Source organism: Platalea leucorodia, assembly GCF_965183815.1.
Source record: "Platalea leucorodia genome assembly, chromosome: 4".
Lineage (NCBI taxonomy): Eukaryota > Metazoa > Chordata > Aves > Pelecaniformes > Threskiornithidae > Platalea > Platalea leucorodia.
The window spans coordinates 30,432,589-30,446,721 of record NC_138826.1 but is presented as its reverse complement, the minus strand read 5'-3'; the positions used below and the strand labels follow the sequence as shown (position 1 = coordinate 30,446,721).

The 14,133-nt window shown below is 38.1% G+C and overlaps 1 protein-coding gene across 1 annotated transcript in view; it reads right to left on the bottom strand.

The window, feature by feature from the left end:
* NRG3 (neuregulin 3) overlaps positions 1 to 14,133 on the bottom strand; it is a gene marked incomplete at both ends in the record, with an annotated part of 418,654 nt that overhangs the window by 69,887 nt on the left and 334,634 nt on the right. Inside the window, one exon of the mRNA XM_082309742.1 lies at positions 3,479 to 3,505. Coding sequence (XP_082165868.1) covers positions 3,479 to 3,505 — 27 coding nt within the window. The remainder of the gene's footprint in view (positions 1 to 3,478; positions 3,506 to 14,133) is intronic.

Genomic DNA, 14,133 nt, shown 5'->3' with positions numbered 1-14,133 from the left:
AAGTGCTCTTTTTTTACAAAATCGTTGCCTCACATGAACATTACCAACAGCCAGTCTCCTTTCAATTGACGTGAAACTGTTAATACAATGAGTAGATTTCCAGTTTGTAGGAACATTGTGATAATACTTACTTACCTTTGTGTTGGAAATTTAAATAAAATTGCATGCATCATCATTTGTGAGACACTTTGGGAACCATGCAGACATGTGCACCAACCCAGACCATGTGCATTGCACTCCTGTGTGAGCTGTACTTTTTCTTCCCAAGCATCGCGGTGCTCTCTTAGGAGGAACCCGGGAGCACAAGCAAGGAGGCAGCGAAGCCTGCACCCTCTTGCAAGGAAGAAATAGTTGCTGTGTTACACACTACGGAAAGAGATTCCCTAGAGACCTGAGGAATCTAAATGTAGAAAGCCTGACAAAAAGTACTGTAACTGAGAATCTAAGGCACAAAGAGATTAAAACACCTTGCCCAAAGCCTTTCCAGAAGATCGCATCAGAGATGGAAATTGAATCTAGCTCTCACGAGTGAGTATCAAACACAAGACGACTTTTTTTTTTTTTCCCTTTGAGGTACTAGCATTTCCTTATCACCAGAAATTTTATAAAGCTTGGCCACTGATCACAATACTTAAATGCACGTTTTTAAGGACATAGTGTCCCTCATACACATACTTGGCTTTCATTTAATTCAAGAGAAGTTGCCTACATCAGAACCATACATTAATTGTTACATTTGCAATATTTTAAAACAGATATGCCACATTAATACGCCTGCATTTATTTCTGCTACCCATACAAAGAAACAGGCACTGCAAACCAAATCCAGCAACAATATTAAAGTATCAGGTATTCATGTTTGGGAATGCACAATATTGAATATTGTATCCTGACAATACTGAAAAGGGGAAGGGGCTGTGAGACCATGAGGGAGGTTAACGCAACAGTCACTGCGGTGGATAAACTGAATGCATAACCCTCGTTCAATAAGTCCTGCACGTGAGAACTAAGTATCTGGTAGGAAGCAGATTTCAACAGGTAATGGAAAAGCAATGTTCGCAGCGTCTAACCACTAAGCTCTGGAACTGGCTACCACAGGAGCTTGTGAGGGAGGACAGTATCAGCTGGTTCACAAAAGAATACACAAATTCATGGACGACAGATCCCTAATAGGACAGTAAAAGGACTGGGCAGGTATATATGCTTCTTGAAAGTCTAACAGAAAAAAAAAAAAAAAAGGCTACATTCATCTACTTTCCTTGGCGAATGTACACTAAGCTAGATGTGTAGTTAGTGTACATTTCATCTGTCCCCTGTGGCACCTCTATAGACAGATGTTCCTACCTACATGAGATTTTAGCTTTACTTGCTGTGGAAGGAGTTCAACCTTCCCTGGGAATCCAGGCATACATGGTTTTCAAGCAAAATTTCTGGAAGATGATGATGGAAATGGAATTCCTAAGGCAACTGAGCCCACATATGCAATGAAAACATTAGAAAAAGCATGCCCTGGATCACATACAACCAAGGCTAAGCTCTGCAGCATCTATACATTGTTATTTTTCATAATTGGAAAATACGCATCCCACTAATTGCAATTATTTTCTACAGCACAGAAGTAAACTCATGGGAGAGGCTTTGCATGAGTGGCCCTGACTTGATGAGTATATTGTCACCTGATCTCTCTGTGTATGGGGGGGATTTGTACTTTGCTATGTGTGCAGTAATGATTCCATATGTGGTTACACTTCCTAAGTAATTTTTTGAGAAGACTGGGGGAGGCTTTGAGAAGGACAAACATTTCACTTTTGCATATGATTCTGGAATTTGTTTTTTTCTAGCCCACAGAAAACCACCTCAAGCCTCATTTTAGACTTCTGTCATAATATTTTCAGGCTCGAGACACAAGATTTCATTAATTTCTATATCATCAAGACCTGTTCCAATATTAAATAAGACAATCAGAAAGCTACTCATATGAGAAGACTAACCCGAGCCAAGACTTCAGGGCTTGGCTTTATTTCAAGCCTTAAAGAGATGTCTTAAAAAAAAAACAAAGAGGAAATTAAAATGCTCAAAATAAAGTTAAAATAATTCAGCTTTGCCTCCTGGGTAACGCTTTCCTGCTTCCTATGGAAAGGCTCACTCTAAGAATCCTATATATATTCCTTATCCTGTTTCTTTTATGTATATGCTTGTCCTTCAACTTGTATGCCTCAAGACTGCTGCTTGCAAGTTAAGTTAAGCAGTAAAATTGGGATATATGCAGAGCCTTTAAAGTAAGTAAGTTGTGCTTGCCTACTAAGTCTGTGAAAACACTTGCATCAATTCCACCAGTACTTTTAAAGTTTCATATAAAGTGAAGTGAAACACTAAACTTCTGGAGATCATGGAACAGTTCTGTAGAGGGGAGACAGTTCTCTAGATATGCCAGACAAGTCCAAAGGTAGTAGGAAAAAAATCCCTTAAACTGCTGGCTATCCGCTTGCTAATGCAGCTTGTCACACAGTTAATACTCATCACCATATTGGTTTCATGACAAGTTATACTCAACTTGTCAACAAAATCCACATATCATCACTTATAATCAGTAGGCTATCATATTTTTATTTTTAAAAATCTAAAAAAATTAAGTAAAACTCAACACAGGGAAAGGACACATTAAAAGTAATTTTTTTTATTACTTCAATATAAATTTGTAGCTTTTTATTATAGTGTTTTCAGTCATATTTAATGGTTTATGCAAGCTCTTTTTACACAAGTGATGCACCAGTCCGCTAACTCTGCTAAGGACAAACCTTGGCTTCCTCGAGGAAATTACCTATGCTCTCTGCAGAACACCAGCAGAGAGGTGAAGCGGTGACCTGTTAAGCCTATCAGTCCCTCAGGCTATGAATACATTACAGGGCAGCAACTGAGTCAAGAGAACATCGTCTTTTCCTTTCCAGAATTATAAGAAGCAATTATTAACTCCTGTTTTAGCTTTTTTTCTAACCTGAAGTTAACTTATTTGTCCCTTTTCTTAAAAGTGTTCCTCTGTCTTGCATGTTAAAAGCTAATGAAATGGTTCTTATTAAACCTAGTTACATTTACCATTGTAAACAACAACAAATTCTGAAAAAAAAAAATAATTAAAATTTACTTTCCTTTACATGAATATAAGTTCTTTCCTAAAATCTTGTATAAAATATTATTCCTCAAATGTCATGATATGCCCATATAATCTGTATATTACGTTTCATTAAACATCAATAAAATAACCAAAACATCATTTTGTAGTTTTTAAGCCCCCTAGCAGTGGACAAAATAAAAATTAAATCTTCATATAATTTCAAATGTTATCGGTAGATATAATAGGAGCACAATCCAAAATCTACCGATGGAGATCATGGGAGTCTTCCCATTAACTTCCACATGCCTTGGGATAAGGCACCAAGATAAATATTAGCAAGTGAAAGGAAGAGAAATGAAAACTTACCCATGAATTCAATTCCTAAATGGTCTGCTATACCCAAGAAAGCATGTAAAAGAAAACAGAAAAAAGAGACAGAAATGTTAGAAATAGACTAAAATGTAAATATCACCTTTATCATCACTGGTAGCATTCAATACTTATATGGCAGACCTGCAGAACGCAATGCAGGAGCCCACTGTGTGGGTACTGGTCAAAAAGAAAAGCAGAACCCTGCCCTTCGAAGGGCAATCCTAAGACAGGAATTTAGGGCACTGAGCTGTCACAAAAGGGAAGTGTATTTGGGGAAGGACATGAACACCTTTACTCATTATATTCAACTGAAGTGCCTCAAGCCAGCTACCTACAGGAATTTCATTTTCTCTTCCTCCTGAAACTCCTCTCTCAACATGCCAACTGTTATCATTAGTTAGACAAGGTTCTTGCTTTCATTTTCTCTGACGGAGAACAAAACCTAAAGAGATGAATGGAAGGCTCTTCCGGAGTTTTGCAGCTCTCACTACAGCACAGTGGCCACACTTGCACCCAACGTGATTGCACAACGGCTATCTGTTGTGTAACAGAAAATCTGACTTCAGGAAAGAGTAGCCATGTTCCCTACTTGGCCATCTGACTGATATGATGCAATAATTTCAAGACATTTAGAACTGAAGCAAAAATTTTAATGTTTTTAGTATATTGACTGAATTTGCCGCATGGATTTTAAAACATTTCAGGACCCTTTTTTCACATGAAAAATTAGGATACGATATGTCTCTAATGGACAGATGTTTTAGTCCAAAGTAAATTTAAATTTATATAAAACAGTAATTTTAAGTAGGCAGGAGTTATGTTTAAGTTGATATGCGATTAAAGAATAACAAACTCTCCATCCTGCAGGGACAGAGCAACAGAAAAAAATGGTAACTGACTTTTCAGAACTGATGTGTAAGGAGTAGTACCTTCAAGTCCAAACTGAAACTGTGGAAGGCCAGACGTTCAGAAAGGCTGCAAAACGCAATTCTCTTCTACGCTAGGCTTAAAATATTTTACTTTTCCATAGGAGGTAATAATTTGCATTATAAAGAACAAAGAAGGATTTTTTTCTGAGGAAAATGCAATATTTTCCTTTAAAATATAATAAAAGCAAAATATTTGAATTGTGTTTGTCTTCCTTTCAATTTATAGTCACAGTTCCTTAATACAGAACAGATTAATACATGATTTTGCCAAAGTTTCCAAGAGCAGTGTGTATGGAGAGGAAGGCAGGGAGGGTTACAGGAAAGACAAAAGACGACTGATGTTTTGATGGCTCAAAACACTTGGTCCCATTGCAACTTTCAAAAGTCCAGTTAAGAACTATACGGCAAAGTCAAAAGAAGTTTTTCCAACATAAACCAACAGTAATTTTAAACACTTTGTCATATGAATTGTCAGCTCTGCTACCTGTGACAAGAATGTGAAATATTTGGGCTTCTCTTGAAAATACTGGGAGTGATTCACCTTTTGCAACCTTTCAGTCCTTCCAGGAGAAGGCATTGAGCGTCAGCTTGCTCAGTTCACTTAGCATACAAATCTATATAATAGTTGCTAAACTCTGTATTTATCTCCATGCAGAAGACACAATATGTATCTCAAAAGAACATAAGATGATGCTATGTGGTATAAATACCTTATTAGCATGGTGTTCGCACAGGCACAAATCTAGTGACGCCCAAATGAATCTTTCTTTTTGGTATTAAGTACATAACTCAAACCCATACATATATGTATTCCACATTACAATCTTCTAATCTGTATTCTTGCATTCACGTACAACTGTCACGTACAAACATCCCTGGTACATTTGACACGGGGATGTAATTTTTGTAAGAGCACGAGATCAGAAATATCAAAAATGCATTCAACATACTATATTCGCAGAGATTTGTAACTTGGGTTTTTTCCTCTAATTCTCTGTACCTGTGAAATCTGAAAATATTATCTGCATGCAATTCACACCTTGCATCCTTCTGTAAACTAGATCAAGACGCAGTCACCAACTGCTTACTTTAAAAAATGATAATGGAGATCTAAGCACTGTAATCTGGTCTCCAAGAAGCTAGGGATATTCACACATGGAGCAAGATCGTGCAACATCATCTTTTTAAGTCTATGTAGAACAGCCGATAAAACAATCCTCCTTTCCTAACTGGGCTATACATGTTCTCTACATGTTTTCCATTTGCAGCCTGCAACCTCCTCACTGGGTTCACCAACATGGTTAAAAGCCACTTCTTCAAAAAGTGCATGCAAAATGCACCTTTCCTTTGAAAAACTGGAAAAAAGGATTTTAGTTCATCTTTGAGTCGTTTATACCTAAGTGAGAGTCAAGGGTATCTGTAGGCTTCCTGGGAAATGTGTTCAACTGGAGAGGGTGGAAACATGTCAGGTTATTTATTTTAAATACCTCATGTGCCTGGAAAGCAACTTCTGCAACCAGCATAATATATATTGCTGACAAAGCTGATTTACACAGATTATGATGAAAGGATGTCTAATGGGAGAAACCTTTACAGTAAAATATCCAAGCTGCCAATTTATATCATTAAGCATAGTTCAACAAGCTCTCTATGAGCAGCTATCTGGGAATAGGAAATAATAAAGTTATAACTCTTGTGGATTCAGCGCACACTGGTACTGGTGCAGCCCTCTTGCCCTGCTGCCGTAGCATACGTACAATGGCAACAGCGCCCAAGCCTGGGAGCTGACCTCTGCGCTCACCCTCGTGTTTGGGGAAAGGACGCTGCACCAGAGCCAGAAGCGGCAGAAGACCCGTGGCCAGGAGACTGCAGAGGCAGCTCGGCTGGGAGCCAGGCTAAGCCTGCTGCCTGCACAGTGGGAAACGCCACAGGTGATAGCAGCGCCTCAGGGACTATGCATTGCAAACAAGTCTTCCACGCCACCAGGTATCATGCAAGCACTGCTCAAATGCAGTAAACCATGGTTGGTGGTTTGGGTTTTTTCCTCCCCTCGCCCCGCCCTTTTGTAAGTGCAAAAAGACAGTCTGTAACACAACCATTCTCCCCTTCCTTCCCCTCGTTCCCTGGTTTGAGTGTCAAGCCTCTGTGTTTAAAAATCAAAAGACAATCTGATCCGAGAAACGATGGCACTACTTGGACTGCTCTGAGACTTCAGAAGCAAAAAGGAAATAAGAAGAAAACAACACCCAAAAAAACCCCCACCAGAACAAAATCCTCTTAAGAGCCTGAATGTTCTCACATTCTTCCCTTCCTTTCTCCCCTCACTGCAGAAATTCAGCTGCACTCACAAGTTATCAAAACCCTAAATTTGAAACTTGTTTTCCTTAATACAAATATGGCTCCTGCAGCAATGGTGTTTACCAAAGCGTTCAGCATATTGAATCTGGGTAACAAGGCAAGGAAAGGTGCTAGAAGAAATGTCAGCAGTCCTTAATCATACCCGATGTTTGGCTCCTAATGTTTTTACCATTCTAAGACGTTTACTCCACTAGCTACAGGAAAAAAAACAAACCAAAACAACAAAATACCAGAAAAAAACAAACCCAAACCCCACATCTTTTAATGTGAAAAAAAATCAGAAAAGGAGAGGAAAATGACTGCTTCCAACCCCCAAGCCCTTATGTGAGCTGGCCCCTGCCAAAGGCCACCTCCAAGGCCCACACACACCTTTTCAGAAGGCAGAAAGTGAATGCTGGCTCCCTTGGAGTAAAGCCTTTATACTGCAGCTTGCCATTTCCAGCACAGGAGTGACTGGACTCTCATACAGGTAAAAAGGATCAGAAACCTCCTTGCTGGAAACACAGCGGTGAGACGAGTCCCCAGCGCTCCCAGGGCTGCTCTTCCCCCCCTGCACCCCGGGATGGGGAGAAGCACGTGGAACGGGTTATGACCATCATCGGGCTGCCCCTTGGTGACCAAGCATCAGTGCAGTGGTTACTCTCACTTGCACTGCTGTGGTGAAAACAAATGATTTTGCAAGCTCCAGTTTTGGAGATGGGTTTCCCCCCCTCTTAACAACAGCAAGAATCTCTCCCAGCAGGTCCATGTGAGAGAGAGACATGGCACAGGGAAGCGAGCTGTGGTGGTGACCTAAGACTGAACGAAACACAAAAATGTAAAGTATCGACCCCTAACATGCCACAGCGTAACAAAGGACTGTTATATTGCTATATAGTCATAATATATAAATGATAAACTGGCTGCAGAGCACTTCCTTGGACACAGCGAGTGCAATGCCATGTAATTCACCATCAAGCAATGCAATTTCTTTAAGGACTCAGTTCAACAAAAATGTATATGAGAGCTATTAACGTGCTGAAGCGTGGGCGCTGCTCCACAAGATGGGGTCATTAACCAAATAATGCAACTGTATTTTATTTTTGTTATTGTGATTTCTTCTTTCTTTTTGGTATTGTTGTGTTCTTAGGAACTAATATATTACTCAGACAGGAAGATTATTCACTTTTATATTTTATTTTATGAATATTTCTGTATTTTGTTGTTGATGTGGGAAAAATACTGTGCCTTATGGTCCATGCACTATGTGAATTTGTTGCTAGTATTAAAGCCATTTTAATTTATATTTTATGAATACATACACACCTGGGAATACTTGATAAGAAACAGAAGAGAAGATAAATTCGCACTCACTAATGGATTAATTTATTAGTGCTTCACAAGAACATGCAGCCTTGTGTCTGGATTGTGGTTTGCTGGGCCTTTTTTCTTAGTCATATTAAGATGGAGATTTTTTCCCCAGTTAAGCCAGGTTTCATTATCCCAGGTACATCCTTAGCTCCATTATGAATAGAAATATAACCTCAACATGTACATCTCATTGATTTATAGAAGAAAAGTCTTGGACATGAAAATACTCATTTCAGACCACTACAGACATTTTAATCTGTTCTAAGGATAAGTTGACTTCAGCATGAAGGAGACAGCTTTAGGAAATCAGTGCAACAGCAAAGTATTTTGCTCTGCAAATGAAATTTATCAGTTCCAATAAACTCATAAGATTTGTTAAATTGTCCTTGGTAGATTATTGTCTTGAACAGAAAATGCAACACAATAATATGCTGCAAGCTACCTTGGGACAGCTCAAGTACTCTGAACAGATTATCTGGCTGGAAGGAACAGGACAAAGTTTAACTCTTCGGTATTAGACCCATCAAACTTGGTCTGAAATGAAGAAAAATCCTTCCATTCAAAAGGCAGCTAGATTAGGATACTACCCAAATATACAAACTGCTACTGTCTTACCCATTGTGTTTTGTTATGTTTGACAGCCCACAGTTATCAGCCTATTTGTGTATTTAATGAAGCTAAAACCGTAGCTGGTTACATATATATATATATATATGAAAGTATATTATTTTTTGGTGCCTCATTTTCCATGTAAGCACACAGAGCTATGGAACAAGGGATTTCTCTATTCAGTAGGAAGGGTACATTGCTCCTGTTTTCTCTCCGACATTCACAGGAGCTTATCAGACTTAGCAAACTGGCCAAATGCTTTCAGAGGTTGGTTTGGGGTTTTTTCACTATCAAAAAGAAAAGCACCAGCATGTATTAATGTATTTTACAAATCTCAGTTATTAGAAAGCACAAAATTTGATTTTGTTGTTTGTTTTAGAGAGATTCTGGTGATTTGTTTCTGTAATTAATTTACACAAAAGTACTCTTCACAACATTTTTTTGGGGTGTGGAAGAAATGATTGGGATGGTTCAGGGGAATCAGAGACATAAAATCAAGATAGTTCAACTACTGATTTTTCGAAGCTTCTTCACTGAAAGACATAATAGAAATTTCTCTCTGTGAGACATTTAAAAATGGACCAAACTAAATCCAGAGAATGACTTTGAACAGACTAATACCTGGTACCTCCTTTTGCCCTCTCTGACAAAGAGGACTATTAAAATTTTCCCAGATGTAAAACTCCCCTGGCAATAGGTAAGCTGTTCACGATACGTTAGCTGGTGTAATAGTAAGTATACAGAATATGTCAGTAATTTGCCCCACCTATGTCAAGACACAGTGATGAAAATCATACATACGCACATCCCTTACAAGATACTTGGTCAGTTTTCCATGAAATTATAAATCATGGTTACAGAAATTATAACGTAAAAAAAAAGAAAGAATGCCATAAATCTATAAAAAACTTCACAATCTGATACATTCTCAGTATAAACAATGAGAGAAGATTTACATTCTCAATTTACATACATAGGGTTAATTTTATTTTGAACCAAATTAAAATCCTCAATCTGCAAAAATAAATATTGAAGACAACACCTAGAAGTTAATTGCTTTATCCATTTCTTTGTAAAGGAAAAAAAAAAAGACAAAGGAGGACTTGCTATGAGTATTTATATGGCTCTAGAGAGGCTGTAGTTTAGCCTCAGGGCAGAATCCCCCCACCCACTATCAATTCCATAACAAAGGAACACTTGAAAAACATCCAGCAAAACCTGTTGTTATATAAATAATACACAGTGCTGAATAATGGAATAAACTATTGATTTTCTTTCCCTTTGAATGACAAAAACTCGTGGCTGTGGTTTACACCACCAAAGTTGAAAGATTGTTTCTAACTTCTGAAAATAATAGGAATGCTCCCATCTTCACAGGTTCAAGACAAGTCGGAAATTTCAACTGCTTACCTCATCTGTAGCATGCAGGCTCAGAGGATTAAGCTTGCCTCTTCTCTATCATTTTAAGACCTTAAATTATCAATTCTACAGCTAACAGACTAAGTTACTTCTCTTTGAGGCACTAGGTTGGATTTTAATGAAAAAAGTTAGTCTCAGCAAACAATGTAAGCAGTCTCTACTGATACCCACAATATTGTAAATCAGTACAGATTTTAACTCTAGGTTAATTTTTGTTACTATAGTTATAAATTCAGCAGAGCAAATAAGCGTGTCTTTAATTTCAAATCTATGAATAGCTTATTGAAATTACCCCATTAAACTTACTAAATGTCTGAAGAACATATTTAAGAATTTTACCAGATCCAGGCCAAAATGTTTAGTGTTAGGTGTCAGCCAAATGCAGCAACGTTTTATTTTTCTCAGAATAACTCATTGTTTTCATCAGAGAGAGGAGAGAGCAGGTAAATGTTAGATGCTGCTGCTATATGCAGATATATTTTTGCCGATTTACTTGACGTTTATAAATCAACAGAACTGCTCACCACATGTAAGAACTTTAATCCCAGAATACCAGCGTGTAAACAGTAAGTCCACACAGAACGCTTTGTCTCCAGTCAGACAACTTGAAGATGCTTTCTTATTTTATTTGCTACAAATGTAATGCTGTTTCCATGAAAATTAGTAACTACATCAAATGGAAATGAAGCTGCCCATAGAGCCTCATAGTGACAAGGTCATTTATGAAGTTTTCTCTAAATATGTGTTGAAAATGATAAACCAATGTGACCACTCCGAGATCAACCTCCTCCCCGCCACAATGAGACTGCAGTAAACATTGCACATTATATCCTGGTTACTTAACTGCTGATATTAGCATCAACTGTTATAACCGATGATTCTGCTAGATATTCCTAGAAAAATCAAGATTTCTCTGACATTCTGCAGTTTTGACAGATCAGTAAAACCCTGTATTAGCATCGTAATTGCAAAAAAAAAAGTAAATTTTCTTTTTGTTCCTGTTCATTGCTGAAGCCTATCATCTGCTGTAAAGTTTCTTTTTTTTTTTTTTTTTTTTCTTGGCTCCATATATCACGCTACTTTTATATTGCCATCTAAAAGTCCAACCTCACAGACCAGGATCTCTGACTGTGCTAAGGACTACACAAAGAGAAAACACCAACATAGCTATTTGACCTACTTTTACAGTCCTGAACTGTATTCCTGGGCTTCTGCAGCAACTATGACAATGACTACACTTGTCCCACAGTTGCAATCACGTAGTAGGTGATTATGGCACTGTCACAACTGAGGAACCATCAGGAGAATTAGGCTATGGAGCAATATATTCTTCTATCCTTCTCAGTATCATTAACACAATGGTTCCTACAGAGCCGAGACTCCTACTGCATAAAATCCCGGTCCCATCTCTCACCACTGCTCCAGGTTTGCACAGTGGCATCATGCTGCCTCTGCAGATGGGCTTGCCTTTATCCGCAAGAATGCTGGCAACTGGGTTTGAACATATTTATCTAAGCTGAGCTTAGATGTTTTAAGTCATTAGGCACTTCCCCCGAACTGCAGCAGCAATTGGCATGGCTAGTCATGCAGAATCCTTTGAAAACGCCGACCTCTACACTGGAGAAACTGGTCCGTTCCCTATGTTGTGATAAGGTCTCATAAAGCTAGACAGGAGAGGGGAGCAGAATCATTTTTTTTTTTGTCAAAAACCAGAAAAAAGTACAAACCATACCCCAAAAGCATATTCAGTACTTTCAAAACGTATGGTCTGGAAAGTTTTTGGAACCATGTATGAATTAGATTATTTATCTTGTCATAGGCGTGAAAGATTTCACTTGACTGCAGTGTTCTGTGGGAGAAAGAATCCTCTTCTGGTTAAATAAATGACACAAAATGTCTATTAAGGTGGAATAAGTCTATGAGTTTCTTAGAAATTACTGTAGGGATTTTTGCACTATTATGTCCAAATGAGTATTTGACAATATGGGTCTGTAAAATATAACCAGCCTCACAGAAATATTAAAGGAATTGCTAATAGCTCCCTCATCTTATGAACATATGACATTTAATAAACATTTCTCATGCTAAATGTTACTTTATTCCTTCCACAGATCATTAAGCTGTCCTTCACTTGCCTACTACAGGAAAATGTTTCAGATGCAATCGTGTTTACTGCTCTCTATAGGCACAGAAAATTTTGTAAGTTTTTGTCAATTTCTTAAAACCTAATTACTTTCTTCAACTTTAGGACAAAAAATGTACATCAATTTGTGAAAAAAAATATAGCTTTATTCCCTAACGCACCAAGTAATTTAGTTCAACCACAGTCAAAAAACAAACCGGCAGCAGCAGTGTACAGGTATTTACACCAAGATTTTTGCAATATTGACTGAAAGTCTTAATGGCCGTGAATTATACATCTCTATTCTAATGACAAGAAAGTTGCCATATTTATTTATCTCCATATTTAGCTGCCTAGATAACCAGTCTGAGTTTTGCACAAAAGGACTTGGGAGACTCTTTCTGTGTTTCAGGCTCAGATAATGATAAAAGGGCATAAGCTTTAATCAAAATTTTCCTGATGTTTGTGGCGTTTGCTGCCTTATGGACTCACTGCTCTCCTGTGCAATAGGTACTTCTGTGTGTCAGGCGTCTTTCAACCCACCTTCCTGAACCATCAAAAGTTTATTAACACCAAGATCTCCAATGTTCTTCCAAATCTTACTGAGAGTCCTTTCTCTAGGAAATCAGGCATGGAAGTCCCTTTAACACCTCAGATCCAGCTGCAGGTGAGCAATCCACATGCACATGGTGCTCAGAAGGGTTTTATTTAAAAGAAGTTGCTCTTACCTATGTAGGTCTCCCCTATTTAGTGAGGAAGAAGAGAAGCATCCCTCCTTTTTGTTATTTCTTCCAGTTTCACAGGGCCATATACTTGAAAGCTTTAAAGAACTTATTGCAGTGAACTTTATCAGAAAAGAGTATTTGTCTAACATCTCTTATGATTCAATGGAGGAAATACTGAATGTCAGTTCACAAAAATACTCCCATTACCGTGGAATTCTCACGTATCTGCAAGAACAATATGTATAGCAAGCAGACGACTGAACATAGGTACATCTCTCCTTTTTTTGAATGCTAACTCCCTCTCTATTCATTTTACAACTCAACTAATAGCGTTGGTTTTTTTTTTTGAAAGCTACTGCATGTTTGTTGACTGTCATGGTGTGCAAACCATGCACATACACAACACTGCTTCCACTGCATTTATGCAGTATGTGGTATTAAACATTAGAGGGACAAAAGTTCAGGTATAAGTGGCTTGCTAGAGAAACTAATGGGGTTAGTTTTGGTTTCTTTTTGTTACCCAGGAAATGTCTATCAAAAAACTTTGCGATTCCACCAAAACATTTGAGCAGTGACATTTTATTTAAAGCTGGTGAATACACAGACCCTTAAGGTGATTATTTTACTATATAGTGTTTTCAGATTCAAGGGAAGGCTCCTTGAAGGACAGGAACACTTCAGTACTCCAATTTGATTTCTCTTTCAAGTCACCTACGAGTTGCCTTCCCCAAACCATGTCCTGTGAGGTTGGTGCACTGTATGAACAGTCTTAATGGAAATATACTGGTAATTGTCAGCCTATTTATGGTATCAAACCACAAACAGCAGATGGGAGCAGAAGAGCTCCATTTCTCTCTAAGTTAAAATCCTTTCTTGACATCTGGGAATAATTTGTTCAAGCTAATCAATATTAAGCCAGGTATGCTGGAGAAGCACACTGATTTGGACAACAGCTCTGCAGTGTACAGAGCACTGCGTCTGAATCACAGGATTTTTTAAGTGAAATAGTGGTGAGTTATTTGTTGAGATGTGAAAACTACGGAGTTGAAGTATATTATCAAGGTGCCAAGGAAACGCGTCTCTTACCTGGAGCTGTAACAGTTCAAATGGTGCCGTTTCTATTTGACTGTGGGCATT